Source organism: Botrytis fragariae (genome assembly GCF_013461495.1).
Source record: "Botrytis fragariae strain BVB16 chromosome Unknown tig00000012, whole genome shotgun sequence".
NCBI classification, from domain to species: Eukaryota; Fungi; Ascomycota; class Leotiomycetes; order Helotiales; family Sclerotiniaceae; genus Botrytis; species Botrytis fragariae.
Genome location: NW_023500989.1, coordinates 1,464,228 through 1,483,393, shown reverse-complemented (window position 1 = coordinate 1,483,393; position 19,166 = coordinate 1,464,228). Strand labels below are relative to the sequence as shown.

The 19,166-nt window shown below is 42.6% G+C and overlaps 5 protein-coding genes across 5 annotated transcripts; 4 read left to right on the top strand and 1 right to left on the bottom strand.

Moving 5' to 3' along the window:
• Positions 1-3,454: 3,454 nt before the first annotated feature.
• Bfra_002685 (uncharacterized protein) lies at positions 3,455-4,602 on the top strand (the record flags this gene model as incomplete). Its single annotated transcript, XM_037333100.1, is given in 4 exon segments — positions 3,455-3,595; positions 3,929-3,986; positions 4,206-4,358; positions 4,373-4,602. 4 exon segments carry the CDS (start codon positions 3,455-3,457, stop codon positions 4,600-4,602), a joined length of 582 nt encoding a protein of 193 aa, XP_037195228.1.
• Positions 4,603-7,469: 2,867 nt separating this feature from the next.
• Positions 7,470-9,407, top strand: Bfra_002684 (putative fad binding domain-containing protein; the record flags this gene model as incomplete). Its single annotated transcript, XM_037333099.1, has 1 exon — positions 7,470-9,407. The coding sequence occupies one exon, from the start codon at positions 7,470-7,472 to the stop codon at positions 9,405-9,407; it is 1,938 nt and encodes a 645-aa protein (XP_037195227.1).
• Positions 9,408-10,769: 1,362 nt separating this feature from the next.
• Bfra_002683 (putative nitroreductase protein) lies at positions 10,770-11,626 on the top strand (the record flags this gene model as incomplete). The annotated part of the gene is made up of 3 exons (XM_037333098.1): positions 10,770-11,060; positions 11,171-11,367; positions 11,506-11,626. The coding sequence occupies 3 exons, from the start codon at positions 10,770-10,772 to the stop codon at positions 11,624-11,626; spliced, it is 609 nt and encodes a 202-aa protein (XP_037195226.1).
• A 2,054-nt stretch (positions 11,627-13,680) lies between these two features.
• On the top strand, positions 13,681-17,304 carry Bfra_002682 (putative btb poz domain-containing protein; the record flags this gene model as incomplete). The annotated part of the gene is made up of 3 exons (XM_037333097.1): positions 13,681-14,233; positions 14,286-14,642; positions 17,060-17,304. The coding sequence occupies 3 exons, from the start codon at positions 13,681-13,683 to the stop codon at positions 17,302-17,304; spliced, it is 1,155 nt and encodes a 384-aa protein (XP_037195225.1).
• A 613-nt stretch (positions 17,305-17,917) lies between these two features.
• Bfra_002681 (putative extradiol ring-cleavage dioxygenase protein) lies at positions 17,918-18,933 on the bottom strand (the record flags this gene model as incomplete). Its single annotated transcript, XM_037333096.1, has 2 exons — positions 17,918-18,402; positions 18,450-18,933. 2 exons carry the CDS (start codon positions 18,931-18,933, stop codon positions 17,918-17,920), a joined length of 969 nt encoding a protein of 322 aa, XP_037195224.1.
• Positions 18,934-19,166: the final 233 nt, after the last annotated feature.

Below are 19,166 nucleotides of genomic sequence, written 5' to 3'. Positions count from 1 at the left end.
ACCCTTAATTCAACTATATGATGATGCACTACTGCTTCGAATACGATGTAGCTAACATATCGTTATACAGGCCAGTTCATATACCACGGAATCACAAGTGAATGGTTTGGTAAAATCCTACTTTCAATTGCGAAGTTTATGCGGGAACTTTTGGCCACAATAAGCTATGATTTTGAAGGATGTTGAACTCATATGGATGACGATGAAGAGAAATAGGAGTATCCATGTCTCGAAAAGATCATAGAAGTTCTGATCTGCCGGGTTTGCTTACATAGCCGCTGGATTTGGTTCCAAAGGTATGTGATTAGGGGTCTGAAACATAGATTGATTGTGATGGAGACAAGACTTATTTTATTGAGGTAATAACAAGATAATTTTTCCGATGGTGGGATTTTCAAGTCTTCTGTATTGGGAAGTCGTCTGTGATTCAGTAGTTATGTGGTGTTATGACAGCAGAGAAATGATTATCTTGGCGTCGACTAAAAACGGCAGTGATCATGAAATCTTCACCACAGAATCTTTGTTCTCGCTGAAAATGGCGACTACCTCCCTGCACAGAAAAGCAGCCGTTTCTTCTCCGTGTGAAGCTCAATTTAGTATAGCAAGAAACATGCTACACGCTGTCAAAACATGAGCGGCTCATATACTGTCCGGTGTTGACCATGCAAAGGTATAGAGAGTTAAACGGCGATCCTTATATAACACTCTATCAACTTTCATGAGCGTCGCGTCTCCACTACCAAGGTACCTGTCTCTTCTACCACTGTGACAAAAGTGAATGATCACCGTGTATGCATGTACTAAATCGCAGATCGACTTCAAATCACCCCTCATCCTCTGATACCAATCCACCCCCCAACTCAACATCCCGGCACCCTCCTGACGCTCCAAGCATGACGGCATTCTCCACCCCCACTATTTCTTCAACAATATAATACATAAACTACCCAACATCCCAACTCATAACAATACATAACATACCAAGTTGCTCAGAGGTAGATTCAAAGTTTCTTGTGACTTGTGCGTAGTGAATGAAAAGTAAGCAAGCATCTATACTAAACCCAGCTCATATAAGAAGTAGAACTTCAGAGGCGATTAATCAAACAGGATCTTCGATGAAGCAGCTATCAGGAAATGTAAATAGCACATATAGAATAACAACACAAATAAAAATACAACACCATTTCCTGCAAGCGAAAGTGAGAGTAGATAAACGACAACAATTCCATCGTATCTCGATTCCGTGTATCAAACATGCACATCTAACATACTCCAGGCGACAAGCCAGAACTAAGTCCTACTACAGTAATCCACATATTTGTAAGTGTAAAACCTGAGTATACGCCGAGCCGGCGCAAAGTCCTCCTACGTCTTTAATGACGATTTACAGATAAATTTGATGATCGTCAACCTCGATGAATTCGTCTGGTTTATCTACTGTTGTGCAGACTCTTCTGAATTCTGAATGAATATCCACTATTTTCCGATTGGAAGGAAGTAGTCATGACTACCTACCGAGCTAACTCTCCCATATCACCAGAAGGCGAAGCAGAACGCAAGATCCACCATTGCCGCTGTGCTCCCTCTATAATCCGCAAACAAGCCCATCGCATCTCTTCTCCTTCCGAAATTTTCCTCGCGGAACAGAATAAAAGGCCCCTCAGATTTACGGAAAAGTTTCATGAATAACCACATCGCCAGGATGATTTTCAATTTACCAATAGGAATAGCATTGCGTAATTATGAAGCAGCGGGTATAATCGCACAGGCGGAATCAATTGTGCGCGGTCTATCTGATGTATCTCACCAGGTAACGATACAATTTTTCCTCGGCAGGCTGGATGTGAATCTCCAGAAAAACAGCGACAAGTTTACCATGCGAGAAAAGACAACAAGAATCCACACACAGAAATCAAGGAGGTTGATCTTCCCGCTAAAACTACGTGAGTTCGGAATTCTAGTTCATCACGAATCAGAACTTCCTCAGGGGTAGGTAGTTTCTTTTTTTTTTTGTGGTTTCAACATGCCTTCATGTGTTTGCTCCCAGGATGGAATCGCTCTACCAGTTTCTTGAATAGATACACCATCTGCTCTCCTGACTCGTTTCCAAACACATTTAGGTATACCCCACAATCCATCTACAATACAAAATAACTGTCAATTCCCTACCGCTATTCAATTTTTCAGAGACTTTGAAATTCCAATGATTAACCGTCTGATCGCTCGTGGTGAATCAATTCCATTTTACACAAACTCTTTTCCCCGCTTTCTCAAAACCCTTTACATTTAAGTTTGAATATATATACATCCCGTGTCCTTGACATCTCAGTTGATCGAACATGAGAAATCATCAACAACATGCTCGAGAGTGAACGGGGTGCGAGAAAGGGCGTGGCAACTTGTTGTTTGCGGATTCTGGTGAGAAAGGATGAATAAAATTTGACACGACCTGTTGTTTATGTTTTTAGGATGGAAATCGCGAGTGGATTTGTGCTAGGAGATGAGATGGCAGTGGGATGAAAAAAGATAGAACTATCAACACCGACAGTAAAGAGTATCTTCCATTTGTTGACAGCGATAACTCTCTAGAGACAACATCTACCACTTGGTATCTAATTCGTCCCATTTCATTTTTCTGCAACTACAGCAGCAGTAGTAGCCTACTTGGAATCATAAACCAGTCTTTCAACCCACCCATCGACGAAGAGTGGCGAATCGATTGCTTCTTTCCTAGAAACTAAACAAAGAGTACCTGCCTGACTCTTACATTCCTTACCTTGTGAAAATTCTCACCCCCTCCCCCTCCCCCTCCCTGGTCTCTCGTCTCAGCCTTCCAGCAGGAAAGGTCCACCAGGTATACACTTCCCCGCATCCACTGACTACCAGTAAAATTTACCCATCAACCAACTCCAATCTCTCAAGCCCCATCTCTACACACCCTCTCCTCCTCATCTACTCTGTCTCAATAATGACTCTTGAATATATAAAATCACTTCTTCCTTGCACAAAGTGTTCAAGCATGAAAAAGCCAAATCTCAATCCAGGCCCGTGATTGCCTGATAGTTGATCAAACCGCGGTACTCTTTGATCGGTGCTCGTGAGCCTTAGCCATCCACCCTGTGACTTTCCCACGGGATGAAGTACCATACAAGCCATTACATTCTTTGGGCGGCGACAAGATATCTATGACAGTATGTAATGCGGATATCAACAACAGCAAACACACTCACTCGCCAGCAGTTTTGGTATCAATTTTCGACCCATCTCAACTTTTTAGAATCCTAGGAAAAAGTCTGAGGAGCGGGTAATAACTCTGATGGATAACCTGCGAATAAGATCACTCGCGAATATCCCGTGGGTAGACACAATCTCTGCGTAGCCTAGTGGAGATCTCTTCTTATAACTATAAACCGTGCTTAGACACTCTGAGGATATAGCATAGACTCCACATTGAATGTCAGATACTACCACCAAGAACAATGATTTGAATCCTCATCACGAAGCTACCTCATCGGGACTTGTATCCAATACCGTGGAACACCTCCGAAGTAAGAACTATCCTCCTCCAAAGTCATTCTCAACAGTAAGAGAGAGTGTGAGTTTTCTTTGCACGTGTAATATATTAAAGTGGGATTCCAAACTCTACATATTTCAAAACGTAATATACTTCATTTTCATATTGTAAGTGAAACTTGGCATTTGCCCATCATCCCTGGGATTGTATCATAGCCAAGTGCTTGTCCGCATCGATGAGAATAGAAGTGAAGAAGAGAAGATACAATTATGTAAAATAGGAGTCTCCGAGAGAAGTCACATACCGCTAGGTTTATGAATGAATTGAAGACATGATGATTGTACTAACTTAATACCTCGTCATGCCAAAGCTATAATCTTAAACGCAAAGGAAAGATTCATATCTCGAAAGTAGAGCGCACCAACAACAGAAACTGAGATCAATGAACTCGTAGGATCAATCAAGCATGCCAGTGTGAAAGATACAGGCTCGGCACGCTTTCCTTTGTATACCATTAATACAAGCCCCAATTTTTGTGAATCTGGAAAGGAGCCACAACCAAGCACTTTGGACTTTGCACTTAAGCAGGGTTGATCACATGAAAATGGATATCTCAATCATGATCAACATAAAGATCAGTGAACCTTTCTAGAAGAATCGAGAAGAATCTGAAAGAAGCAAAAGAAAATAGATGGAAGACAGAGTAGAAAAGATGTAGAACAAAGGGTTCACAAACCACTGGGGATATTGCAGGAGATCTACAGAGCACAATGGCGGTGGAGCATTTCTAGCCATGTCAGCAGTCCCGAAGAAAATTTGCAAGCACCTTCTTCGGTGAATAACGGTATCCACGTCCAGACACGAACCGTAACTTCCGTGAAGGTGTTGAGGAGAGACTAGCTGCAGCAGTTAAAAAGAATGGGACGTGTCTAGAAGGACAGATCTGCCCCGATGTCAAATGTCTTGAGTCGAGTTTTCTTTGGACCGCAACAAGAGAGGGCGGATTGAATCCAGAAATGCTTTCAATGATTTTCTGGAAACATTTACTTCCTTGTTCATTCAAGATGTTGCAATTTCCGGTGCGATGAAAAGAGTAACGTGGATGTTCAGCAAATGGAAATAAACCCCCAAACCACCCCTTTAAAAATCACGTGTCGTCTTTCATTCTCCATCCACATTGTTGATCCCATCAACCGAACTTCTTTGTCTTAGCTGTCTTCTTGTCTAATCAGATCAGACCATCGCATCCATCTCAATTTATCAGATTAATCTAATCTCCGTTCTCGCAACCCCTTTCCATCATTTGATCTGATAAGCTTACCGAATCCTTTCCTACAATTCCCCATTTATGTATTGATATTCATCATCTGTACATCAAAGTCGCAATTTTCAAACTGTGGTTCGCGATTACCATATCCTGGTATGCAAATGCTTGGGCGCATCAAGAAACCCACATGCGATAATGGGTATAAGCAGCTGGACACGAAAACAAGAATATTCCGTGTCGCCTTTCCCTATGCCATTCTAACTGCCCTCTTTATGCAGTAGATGATCCATAGAAGAATATAAGCAAAAAGCTAATGCAAGAAACTCTTAGTACACACCTTATACGTGTACGGAGTAGAATGCCTGTGGATATGCAGAGGAAAGTATTGTCCACTTATCAGATGACATGAGATCCACACGATCCGATAAAAAGGTAAATCCCAATGGTACAAAGCTTGAATCAGGAAAAAGATTCGCTTCCATGTCTCGAGGATAATTTCTCAACAAAGGGATCATGTCGGATTCGGCGTACTGGGGATCATATAATCTAATCAGATTTTATTCCTTGTTACTTTTGATGCCCCATCGAACCTGGTAAGGAATCCTCGAATGTTGAGAATTTGGTATGTCACCGGAATGTCACCCATACGTGAGTCTCCACGTATTTTCTTGATTCCTCGATTCATTAATCATTTGTAATTTAATCTGCTTTTTGTTGTACAAATAGATTATACGAAATGATTTAAAGTTATCAGATCGAAAGTCCCCCGTATCCTAGAAGTAAATATGTGTAAATTTAGATGAGCATGTCTCGGATCTGAATTGTATGGTTCCGAATGGTTGGGTTGAAATCGATGTAAGATGTAGGTAGGGTTACGTTAAGCCGGCTCAATTTTTGGCTCTGGGATAGATAGAAATGGACCAGACTCCCCAAAATGGTTTGCTTGTAATTCTGTGAAGTTATGAATGCGGTAAGTGGATTGTACGAGAAAACCATGGGTTAATTAGGAAACAATGTCAAGGGATTGTGTATTTCTCCGTGGAAATAGTCCGGCTTTGGAACCAGCTAACCCGAATGCGAAAACGAAGGACGAAAGGCTATTCGGATCGAGATGTCATCGTGCTTGTTAGCAGTCTCATGTAACTTTCCTATAATCAGTACTGTTACATTCCCGGTCTCTGTAGTTAAAACACTTCTATACCTGCGCTGAATACTGTCCTTTACCCCCTTTCTTGCCGTATCACCTTACCGTCAGATCATTCTTCCATCTACCCAGAGCATTTACCGAGTCTCACCATTCTAGCCCTCGACCTTTCGGATCAGATAAGTGAATCGACTAGGGTCCATGACAAGTCCACGACAAGGTCTATGACAAGGACTATTTCCCTTGTCTGGACATTCTAACTTCGAATGGCAAGTAGATTACGAAAAGCGGGTATTCTCTTGTCCTAGCAATTCCTAAAACGATTCGTTCCTGACTTCAATTGAGTTTGAACAGGACCCGAATCATAGTTTTTAGTAAAAAGAGAGTCGATCTTTACGATGTTTGTCGGGATTGAATAACGGTTATGTAGGTAGGCAAAGTGCGTACCAGCTGAGAGATGGTTTGTTTCTTCTCCTCTTATTGATTGATTGACGATGTTGGGGTTTCCGTGATGCTAAAGCAAGTGAGAATCGTTGTCAAGGGAAACACCTAGCACATCTGATGCAAGTACCTACCTAGGTAGGTAGCAATATGAAGAGTGGGAGTAGGAGTGGGTGATGGAGATATTGACTATATGTGGACACAAGATGATAAGGTAGCCAGGGAATGAAGATGCACAATGTTTGGCAAATTGAGACGGAAATCTTCGATGAGCTCAATGTTTGATCATCCTGAGGCCATTGCTTGTGTGTTTTCTTGCTAAGACAGACATATTGAATGATGTGTATACACAATAGAATCCATCAAAAGGAGATTCAAACCATGTTGAGCCATTCCCAGGTAGTGATATATTGTTTTGATGCTTGATGATGATGCATACTGTATAGTAAGGATTTGAGATCAGATCGGTCATCACCACGGATCCTGCACAATCAAACTCCTTTGGCTTGTCAGTTGAATATTGTTCCTCCACATCCATATACTGCTAGGTACCTATGTATCCAAAAGCTTGATCTGAATACTCCGTATTTATATTACGGTTGTTACGGTTGTTACGGTTGATCAATCTCAATCCCAATCTCAATCTCAATCCCGGTGTCGGCCGAGGCTTCAAAGTCAAGAATCCAAAATAAAGTTCCAAGTCATTCCGCCACCAAAGATCCAATTTGTCTTTTCGGAAAAAACTTTAATAAAAGGGACTTCTATCCACCTCAACCTGAATTCACCATAATTCTTTCAATTGATACATTCACAATAATATCTGATCAAGTCGAATAACTCGGGAATCTCCTACAGCAATAATCACTTCCAAGCAAATAATAAGTATTACGCCAATACTTATCTCAAGACAAAACCAATCCATTAGATCATTTCTTACATCATACCATACCATTGTGGAATCAATTATCAAACTCAAAAGTTGGATTGTCACACAATCAACAAGTTTGGCTTTGCCTTCCCCCTCCTGATTTTCAACGATTTCTCGGCACTCATACTCGTACAACTAGTATATGATCCGTCGTTCATCGATTCTACTTCGAATAATGTCGCGTCCTCAAGTTGTCAGAATGGCTACTACATCTCATTGTATACCACAAGAGCCACAGCCTGAATCACCCCGCTCCCAGGTTTCTCAGGTTCCGGCTCTCACCTACTCATCCTCTTCTTCTTCCGACCTCGAACCCGAAGAAATTGAACCACGCCGTCGTCGGGCTTCGACTGTACTTATCTCACAAAATGCTACCGATATGCGAAGAATTATCGGAAATGCGGGCACAAAATTGGTGGAAAAATGCTGTGGTGGAGGTTGCTGTATGGCCATTACCAAGACTGATGGCCTTACATACGAAAGACCAAGATTACCAGACAACGATGCTTACAGGAGTTTGGCATTGAAGATCGAAACCATTCCTACACGATTGACAAGTCTGCCAGATTTGCCAAAGAAAAACATGGAGATTCTCCCTTTGGACAAGGAGAAGGCCTTGGATATTGTCAAGGGCATGGAATCTTTGGATATTCATGAGAACCGAGGAGCGATTACCGTCGAGCCTCCTATGGACGTCGCAGATGCGGCAGACATTCAAAAGGCTATCTCCCACAAGGATTCGGGAATTAGTATGGAAAATGATTCAATTGACTTCACACCACATCATGCCAAGTTAGACGTCGACACCAAAGTTCAACCACCTTCATTCGTTCAGCCACACCCACCTTACGAAGTCTATTCGGCGAGAATTTTCAATGCCAGAGAATTGACCAAGCCTGGTGCTGAAAAGAGAACATATCATTTCGATTTGGATGTTACCGATTATCCTGAAGAAGGTGGCGTTGATTTCAAGGTTGGTGGTGCAATTGGTGTTATGGCACCAAATGAAGAATCGATGGTGGAAGAAATGATGGATTTGTTATCTATTCCAAGACATCTTCGTGACCGAAAGATTCTACTGAAGACCCATTCAGGAAGATGGCCTACGATTTGGGGAGACGATAAGCCAAGAGAATTAATCACAACCAGACGCGATTTATTGACTTGGTGTTCTGATATTCAATCATATCCTCCAAACAAGAAGATTTTACGAATCCTTGCCGAGTATGCTACCGACCCAGAAGAGAAGAAGATTTTGTTATATTTGTGTTCTGGAGAAGGACAAGGTGCATTCTGCGATTTCAGAACTGGTCCACACATCACCATCCCTCAACTTCTTCACGCGTTCCCTTCCAGTAAACCACCTCTCGATCATCTTCTCTCAGAACTCGAAACATTAAGACCTCGATTCTATTCAATGTCCAATGATCCTCAAGAGAATTGTGTGCCAGTTGAAGGATGTAGCCGACTCATCGAAATTGCAGTCACTGTCCACGAAACCAATCATTGGAAGGATGGAAATCGAATCGGTCTGGGATCAGGATTCTTTGAGCGACAAGCAAGAAAATTCATCGACGCTGAAAAGAGAGGAGAAAAGGTCAATGTCCGAATCCCAATGTTCAAAGGATTAATGGCAAATCCTTTGGCGAGAGAATTTGTTTCCGATGGACCTATGCTTTTGATTGGAGCAGGTGTCGGAGTTGCACCCTTCCGAGGATTTGTTCAACGTCGTCTCAAGAATGCTAACTGCGCCAACAAAGTTTGGGTTCTTCAAGGAGTCAGAGATTCTCTGCTGGATGAATTGTATTCTGGTGAATGGGGTGTTCATGAATCAGAAGTCAAGAAAGTTGTTCAGAGTCGAAGACCAGGTAGTAAGCAAAAGGGCAAATATGTTCAAGATGAAGTTAGACACCAAGGAGATCTGGTCTGGTTTATCATCAATGCTCTGGATGGTCGAGTTTTTGTTTGTGGAAGCAGTAAAGGAATGGGTGAAGGTGTTGAAGAAGCTCTTGTAGATGTTGCCATGGAAAAGGGCAACTTGGATAGGGAAGAAGCAAAGAATTTCTGGAAGTTGAAGAATGAAGCCGGGCAATATATCGCCGAGACTTGGTGATCGATTTCACTTTATTGTTCTTTTCTTTCTTCCTTGAGTCTGGGGTTTTCAAATTTCCAAGATGGGATTACGATGCGAATGAAACAAGGATTGTAAATACGCAGTGGACTTTCGATATCGTTTGCCATATTTGGGCTGTATTATAGGCATGTTCAATGGGTGGAGAGCTGTCTTGCTTTTATGCAATGAATGGGGGGATTCTTTGGCTACACATTTTGCATATGGGATATTGACTGGGTAAATTTTGGTTGTCAACAGAGCGTTGAGCGGCGTTCAGAATGGCGAAATGGGAAATGCGAACAACAGCAAAAGAACAATCCAAGCAATTGGGATTACACCGATGGGAGCTACATGATGGGATAGTGAATGCCAGACAGCAAGTAAATACTTTTGTAAACATAAGTGTGTGGGATACCATGCCATACAGATAGTTTATAAATGAAAATATTTAACAATCATGATCATATTCTCCGAGATTGATGAATCGTGAGTTTGTAACAATTGTCTCAATATTTTCCGTGCATTCATCGGAACCATGCACTCCGCCATACATATCCATATCCGCAGTCAGTATCCCACTTATCCGCAGCAATTCCACCAATAGCAGAACGAAGCGCGCCGCACTCAGATCCGCCCCACCACAAGCTTTATAATGAATATGTCAGCGGTCCATCAATTATGGAATCCTTAGAAATCTTGACGATATTGTGGAGCTGGGAGGGTTGACGCTTGGTGAAAGCTTAGATATCACGATATTTGGATGGGAAGGGGAGCCGAGAGGAAGGGGAGAATTAGGTAGATTGGGTTTAGTTGGCATTTGTCGGCAGGTATGTACGTGTTTACTGTGTCAGTGGAAGAAGCAAAAAGTAAGAGGTGGGTGAATCACTGGATTGATTGATACTGGGCATGTTTATAGAAATCTCAATGCGAGGGCTTGATTGGGTTGATTTTAGATATGGGATGTTGGATTTGCAATGGCGACATTGAATCTGGATTTCTAGATGGGATGAGATGGGAGGATGGGATGGGATGGGAAAGAGTGGAGCGGGGGTGAATAGTGCTCTGTCAGTGTGTCTCTTTTAGGTGAGCGGGGCAAAGAGCGGGCCGGGTTTTAACTTTTGCAACGTCGGTTTGGGTCGAAAGTTGGAGGTATAAGAGGGTTGATTTCTCCGTTCTGGACATTTTTGTTTTTGATTCTCTCTATTCTCACTTTGCAATCTATATCTCGCAACGAATTCTCGATTTTCATACGCATACACATCCACATACACATCCACATACACATCCACATACACATCCACATACACATACACATACATACACATATCAAATACCTAAACCACACCACACAAACCACCAACCATGTCTCCATCAACCCAATTCATCGATCTCCTCAAGGCCCGTCGTACCATCTACGCTCTCAGCAACAAATCCACCATCCCAGATAGCAAGATCCAAGAGATTGTCGAGCAATGCATTTTGCACGTTCCTTCCTCGTTCAACTCGCAAAGCACCAGAGTTGTTTTGTTGCTCAAGGGTGAACACGAGAAGCTTTGGGATATTACCAAGGAGGTTTTGAAGGGTGTTGTTCCTGAGGCTCAGTTTGAGGGAACGGCTCAGAGAATTGATGGATTTAAAGCTGGTTATGGAACTGTATGTTTTTTTTCTCTTTCTGTTTTGTTATTCTATTCTTTGATATCCAATCTTTGGAGGATCGCTATCTTGGTATGGGAAAAAAAATAAACTAATAGAAAAATCAATAGGTCCTTTTCTTCGAAGATAGAAAGGTGGTCGCCGGTATGCAATCCGCATACGCTACCTACGCAGAGAGATTCCCCATGTGGGCTAGTCAAAGTGATGCCATGACTCAACATGCCATCTGGGTTGCTTTGGAAGCTGAGGGATTGGGCGCAAACTTGCAACATTATTCTCCTTTGATTGATGCTAAGGTTGCTTCTGAGTAAGTTTTTTTCCCCCCCTTTTTTGATTCTCTCTGGGGTAATTGGATGTGGGGGTGGGGAAAGAGGAATATGAATGAAGATGAAGATGGTGTAGAGAGGGATTGAAACGAATACACGACTAACACCGAATCTTCTAGATGGAACATCCCAGCTGACTGGGAACTCAACGCCCAACTCGTTTTCGGTACTCCTGTTGCCGAAGCTGGAGAGAAGACCTTCCAGCCTCTCGAGGAGAGATTCAAGGTTTACGGTGCTTAGATTGATGTTTGCGGATATAGTAATAATGGTGGAGGAAAAGGGCTCAGGTAGCAGTGGATTTACGATAGAGAGAAGTGCTATGATATCGCAGGTAGCGGCCGAAGAAGTGTAGATAAGGGAGGATACAGACAAACTGATTATACCATTACTAATGCGAAAATAGAATGGTTTAGATTAGAATAGATTAGATGAATGATACGACATGATATGAGACTACTATATTTCACGTGCTATTTTTGCTTCCACTTCAAGGATGTGAAAAAAAAGAGATAGGCAATTTCATCAACGCAAGTGCGTTGTGCGGAAGTTGAGTCATATATCGATATTAATATTTGCATCGTCTTTCAACCGCTCATGTGATATTACTCGAAAGATGAGAGGGCAAAAAAAGGGAAACATAAACAGATGAATTGATGTGAATTTTTATCTCTGAGATGGATGGGCTGCGTAGCATACCAACGAAGTGTATTTCCTCGAGCTGTACAAGATGCTTAGTACTCAAGGTGCGTAGGGCAGTGCTAAAAAGACAATCATCATTACCTAGCTACTTGTAGTTCAGTGGAGAGCAGGATTGGTGTATCTGAGTTGATTCATTGTCGATGGTGTTTGTGGGTGCTTGTCTGTGATTGTCGTTTATCGCTCGTTCTGACTGTGGGGGTCGGTCCTTGAATTTTTGAATTTTTGCATGTTGTTAGGGTGGGGTATAGAGGCGAAATTGAGATAATATGTGGTTCTCGTGTCTCGTATGTTTCTACGTCACTTGCGCGGAGATACATTGTGGTATTTGCACGGCTCACAAGTTGCTTGGGGTAGGGACGTTATTCTTTACGGCTTCAACAAATGCGTTATGGTGTTTGTTGGGGGGTAGGGGATGGGAGTTGGAGTTGTGTTTGGAGAGGTTCTATGTATGAGGGTTTCTGATATTGTTTGCTTTGGTGGTGTGATGGTGTGTGTGAATTGAGAAGGGGAGAAGGTGTGGTGGGTGGATTTGATTCTTGCGTGTCTAGATGAGTTGTCAACCTGATATTCGGGTTTTGCGGCGATGAGGAAGAGGCTTAGGGGCAACGAGAATGTTTGTGGATAGATACGATGGTTTTCGGTGGTGCAAATGATTGCGTTGTAAACAGAGGTAGAGGGTGGTGCGAGATTGGGAGAATCACAATGACCGGGGTTCGATTAGGACATGGTGATGCTTAAATGCTTGAACCAGATTGAGTGAGTAAGAGAACGTCCTAGTAAGATTATATGTAAGCGAAATGCTTGACAGTGCGAACAGTAATCTGGACATGCAGAGGTGAATCTATCAGGAGAATATGCATCGTTCGTGAACAGTCTAGGGTGATTCGCATATAAGAGCTCGAGGATATGCCTACACATTTGGCGTTGAAATATCAAGGGTAAACTTTTGTAAAGATATCAATGAGCTCGTAAGGAATCGCAAATATGTTCTAGATCTGTGATCTCGGCAGTACTTCCAATGGGTGGATTGAGTAAACGGTAGATTCTTTAGATTAGGTGATATAAACTAATGATTTGTGAGTGGTTAGTTTGGATTGGATTGAGTTTAAAAGCTTTGTTGGTGTTGATGGGTAGTTTCTAGTCAATCGATAGACTAGATACTGGAGAATCTAATGACCCTTCCTGGACTAGCGACTTGGATTGAGTACTGAGGATACCGTGATTTTGTCCAGAGGAGACGGTAAGCATGTTGCTCTTTTTTTCTAATGAGCGGGGGTGATTTTGTGATACCAGGAATCTGAACATCCAATACTAACAGCCATGGAGATTAGTTCCTGGGTTTTTCATTCGTTGCTATAAATGACTGTCATGCATGTTACTGCCCAATCAAACGTCCATAAGATAACAACCTCGTCGAGGGTATTTTTGCTTACCAATCCACACACGCCATTCAAACGAAAGCAATCTGTAAATTTACATGTAATCTTACGTCAAGCTTTACTTTCTCCACATGTTATCGTGCGGAAACAACCAAAGCCGAAGCATAAAACTGGTTGTGATTTAATCCAAATTGATGCGGTTGAGCTTCGACGATCATGGAGCATCAAGGAGACAGGACCACAAGCACGATTATCAACTTTGCTCCTGATGGCGACATTATTCTAATTGTTGGGCCAGAGATGAAGAGGTTTCGCGTCCATTCACTATTTCTCAAGGCAGCTTCTAAGCCTTTCGTCGCTATGTTCAAATGGGAGAGGCAGGAAGGCCAAGATTTGCTCCATCAGGATGGTCCCAAAGAGATAGAACTTCCTGCAGATAATGCAGCTGCTCTAGAAACTATACTCGCCATTATTCACCATCAAAATAATGAAATTCCTAGAAACATCACCGCGAGTCAAGTTTTGGAGATTGCTATTGCAGCGGACAAATACGATTTTCTCGATGCCATGAAATTGGCCAGCGCAACTTTCCTTCGGAGTGATACCACAGATGCGAATGATTTAATACGTCTTGTTACGGCGGCGTATCTTTTTCGAAATGCACGAGCGTTCAAGGAAAACACAAAAGCGTTGGTACTTAACTGCCATGTTCCTTACCTCGATCTTGCGTGCGATGAAGTTGAATCTGCATTGGGGTGGAGGATATTCTGTAAGTATCTCACTGGTGATTTTGTATTATTAACTGAAACCTTTATGTAAAGGTCTTCTCGAAACGCAGAGGATTTTCGTAAGATCTGAATTTTCTGAGATACTCTTAGAAGGAATCAATGAGTATCACGGCATGTGCGCTCAAAATTGTGGTTGGATCTGTAAATATGCATATGCATATCTGAATTTGTTGAAAGAAAACGAACTTTGGCCGGTCAGTTTGCACAAAATTTCCATTTCTGACGCGATAGAATCAGCAGAAAGAATGCCTGATCCAGTCCCTCAAGAGGCAAGCGGTGAATGTCGTTCTGCGAGAACCCATACACTTCCATGGTATAGAGATGACCGGTCATGGAGATTGAAATCCTTGGATGAAAAAGTTGGACTTTGCTTGACCTGCGTTCGAAATGGTATGGCTACTACTGCGGGATGTGACCACAACGATGATTAGCATCGGATTGGAGTAATAGCCGTTCGCTTAGAGAGCCCGCTATAAGGGAGTGGAAGGAGAAATATTTTTCATCTTGCGTTCTCTTAGTAGGAATTCGAGTGATGGAGAGCCATAAGCAAAAGAAAAATTATGGGATAGTTTCTAGATCACATGGAAAATCAGTATCGATATAGCTAGTATGGTTGGTTTGGGGGGAGGATGGTAAGGATGCTGCATGCGCATAGCATAAAGACGTTTCAGTAAGGGATTTGGGTCACCTATATCGAAATGATGTTGTGAAAAACCGCAACTCCGGGGCGAATTACCGAGCCAGCCAGCTAATGCTGGATTCATAGCTTTTTATGCCATTTTATTCTCACGAATCATGACACTAAGCTCCAAGATCGGAAGCAAGACGAAGGGAAACTTTTGGAGCATAATAAATGACTTATGTCATGATTCAATAGCATATCTCAATGATGCAGTCGATCAATTAATACAAAATATCTTAACCCATGGTAACAGTGTTCTCCGAAATCCTAAAGGCAATAATGTTATCATTTCTTTCTCAATTGTCCATATACTTCTGAACCGATGGTTTGGTTGATGTTCATCTTTGTGCCTAGACATACTCACAGCACCATGTTGGGTTTCTCGCCGTTTAGAAGTTCTGGAGATGGAGATAGACGCGGTAAACACAGCTTTGAAAGCACTCTGAAAGGGAATCTTTTGCCTCCCAAAAAGTTCTCAGCTTGTTTCAAATGGCCAAAACAATGTTTGCACTCTTACCACCCCAGCAGCCGTGCCATCGTCCTCTAATTTCCGGGTCTGATTTGACACAATCGATTGCCAGAAGTCTCTTGTTCGCCCGCGCAATATGTAAAAAAAATGTCCTCCGAAGGTCTCAAGCCATATTAGACGACGAATTTCACTTGGTAGTCGAGCGAAAAGAGAAGACTGAGGTTGATCAAACGACTTTTGCTTGATAGTCCTTTTGAACAGATTCTATGATAGTCAACTCGACCTATTAGGACCAGCACCGAGCGGAGAGGTTAACGAACGAGGACGGTTTGTGGTAATTTTCGAGGTGCTTTTGCTTTTCGCTCTTTCTGTGTTTCTTTCATATTTTCCGCATTGCCACATTTCATTGTTGATAGAGTTGAGATTTGATCTCCTGGGTTTGGAGGACAAAGTTGAGATTGACGTCGTCGGCAATGTTGATGAACTCCTTGGGTGTTTTATCCTGAATTTTGTGTTCGTGCCTGTTGAATTGCAAGTTATAACAAATATCGTGATCAAATACAAACGGAGATGAGATAGGGGAGCAGAAAACCAACAGCCTTATTCGTTGAGGCAGTGTTCAGTTTTGTGAAGGTGAACGATAGAGGGCTATGCTAATAGATTCTCTGAAGTCGACCAATGAGGCTAGCGTTGAGATGCCATGCATGAGGCGTAGTACAACCCCCAGAATAATATTATCCACAAGCCCAGCACCCCCCAACAGTTTACCTGGTGGTTTATTCATTTGACATGTCATCCAACACGAGGCAGGTATATTCGAAGGAATTCTGTTTAAAATACTCGTAAAATTGCGCACATCTGCTGAAGAAGATCCTTTCTCGTCTTGTATTGGTTTGCCAGTGTCAAAAGGCTAAAGCTAGCAATCTGATGCACCTGCCAGCGAGCATTCCACAGTGAAAACGGCGATGAGAAGATATACTGTTTCATCATTTACATAAACCACAAGATCGTATGCGTTCCTTCAAATACCTTTGTTCATTTATCTCATTCATCCTACACATTCTACATCGCCACTGTCGGGCTAACGCCCATTTTTACTGTTGGCGGCAATGTCATTACTCGAACAGAACTTATTACTGCTCACACAAGTACCACCTGAAGATTCACTGTACCAGTGCTATTGTGAGCTCTCGAGTCGATGATGAATACCCGCTGGGCCTCATTGCTGAATCTTTCCATGCTGATTCGCTGATATGTTAGTCGTCTGTTTTAATGTTCCAACAGCTAAGGGTTGGGTATGAGAATTATAAACTACTGATAGAGCTATGATATTCACTCGTGTGTTGAGATGAAGGCTATGGATACTCTGTACCAACCGTTGTGGTTGAAAGCGAGAATCGGCACGGTGTTAGAATAGTTTAAATATCAGGTGCGTGCGTTCAACTTGATCGACATGTCTTTCATCACCGAATAGGACGAAATCTCAAGTCTTATCAATTATTCACACTCTTTAGCTCAAAGAGACGCTCCTACTCCGGGTAAACTTCATTCTCCCTAGATTTAGGACTTCTATTCCTACTTTGGCGATAAAGTCGCAAAGTAATGTCGCCTGCCACGCACGAGACGATATAGTCTTAGACATATTCAACATCTGAGGCTATAAATGGGATACAAGCAAGCTTGACGATGACCATGATTATCTTCACGGCAACGGACTCTTGAATCAACTTGGCGGATGTGGGACTATTTCCAAATGGAAGTTTGAAAATATGACAGTAGACGCGAGTAACCCGTATGAATGGCATGCTTCGGGTCAAACGACCATTTGGCAAAAGGGCTGTATTGAACATGCGATTGTCTCTGCTGGCGCACCTGCCGGGTCGTGTAGTGGTACCGAATGAGAGATTCAGCTTGGGTGGTTCCTTGATCTGATATCCGGGCTCCAGAGGTAAAATATTTACAGCTGGGTGCTCTTTTATTTCTTTCGCTTATACCAAACGCTATGAGCCTGTTGCTCGTCTTAGTCCCGCTTTAACTGTCATCAATCCCTTATCCTATGCTCTTCGTTTCCGGCAACGCCGTTCTTGCTTTTTTTAATGCTTTTAAATCTTGGCCTAACGTACCGTAGTCTTCACAGCGCATTTCATTCTCCTCAATTTACATTCTTCTTTTCCTAGTGGTCGTAGGCTGAAAGCATTTTTCCTGGAGTTTATGTGCTGATTCCTTTTTGAAGCCAGCTTGATAGCATTGAGGGAAAACGAGTTATAAACTTGAAGAGATAATAGTCTGATAAAACCGTTACTTGTATTGTATACCAATCTCGTGATGTTCCTTCAAATATTATTTTCTCTTGTCCACAGTCCCGGTTGAAAGAATCGTCTTGAAAGTTATGATATGCGGGTGACATGCGTCATTCATCTCATCAATCTCCTAAATTAACCATATGGTATTAAATATCGCCTCACACCTCAATTACCCGGTCATGTTCACAGGAACGCTACATGACAGGTACCCTTAATCCCAATAGTATGTCCATTGTGATGAACCCATAGCTTGATCTTCCCATCCTTTTCCCGGTTCATTGCCTCCAGCGCCCGCGCATACAATCAATGGCAAGAAATGTTCTTGTCCCTTCTCAGGATGTGCATCCTCCGCACCGGTCCACTGCCTCCAATCTTCTAGCTTTTTGCCGCGTTCTTCAGCATCGGCTATTTTCAGTGTTTCTGTTAACCGATATGACCATTCAGTATTGCGCGCTTTGTATGCAGGGGTGTTCATGACACCAGAGAACATGAGACGAAGGTTATGAAATGTCGGCATGCCACTCCCAATAATGGCTATCCCGCGAGAGCGCAAAGGTGCCAGAGCCTGGCCCATAGCATAATGTTGGGCAGGAGAATTCGACCGTAAAACGGAGACTTGTACAATGGGGATCTGCGCTTTGGGAGCAATTAGGAGGAGGGGAATGAATACGCCATGGTCCCAGCCTTTTTGGACATCTGTGGTCAGTAATATGAATCAAAAAGATGGCAATCAGAAGTCAAACCTCTCTTCTCATCTAACACCGGTTGTAATCCTGCCCCATCCAATAGCTCGAAAACCTCCTTTGCTACTTCTGGACTTCCGGGTGCAGGGTACTTTAATTTATATGTTTCCGATGGAAATCCAGAGTAATCATAATATAAATCGTGGTGCTGAGAGCTGCTTATATGAGGACGTGTCTCAGTCCAATGCGCAGTAATTAATACAATAGCCTTTGGAGCATTCGAAGTAGAGGAATTGGGTGAAATGCCGAGTATTTCTGGAACACGAGTGCTCATGGACTTTATGAGTTCGGCATGGCCGGGGTCGTTCATAACGGGCATGGGACCACCACCGTGGCATACGGATATTACCGGAGCAAGAGGAGTGGAGCTTGAAGTCGACATGCTTGAGATTGAAGAGATTGGAGCCGGGCAAGTAGGTTGGAATATGTTACTATATTGGTGGCAGACGTTAAGTAGAGTTGTAGCTCGATGAATGACGCGCATGAGGTGCAGGTAGAAATGTCCAGAAAGTAGCAGATCAACAGGATTCTTAAAGCTAGGCTCCGCAGATATTAGTAGGTAGCAAGAGGGTGTAGAGCAAAAATTATATATGGTGTGTTCAGAGTCTTTTCTGTATGAACTGATCTGATTACTGAGAACACAATGCGGGTTGGAGATAGATTGGTAATGATGTGAAATCAATTGTGTAAGCGGCGCCAAAACGCGCTTAGGCGTTC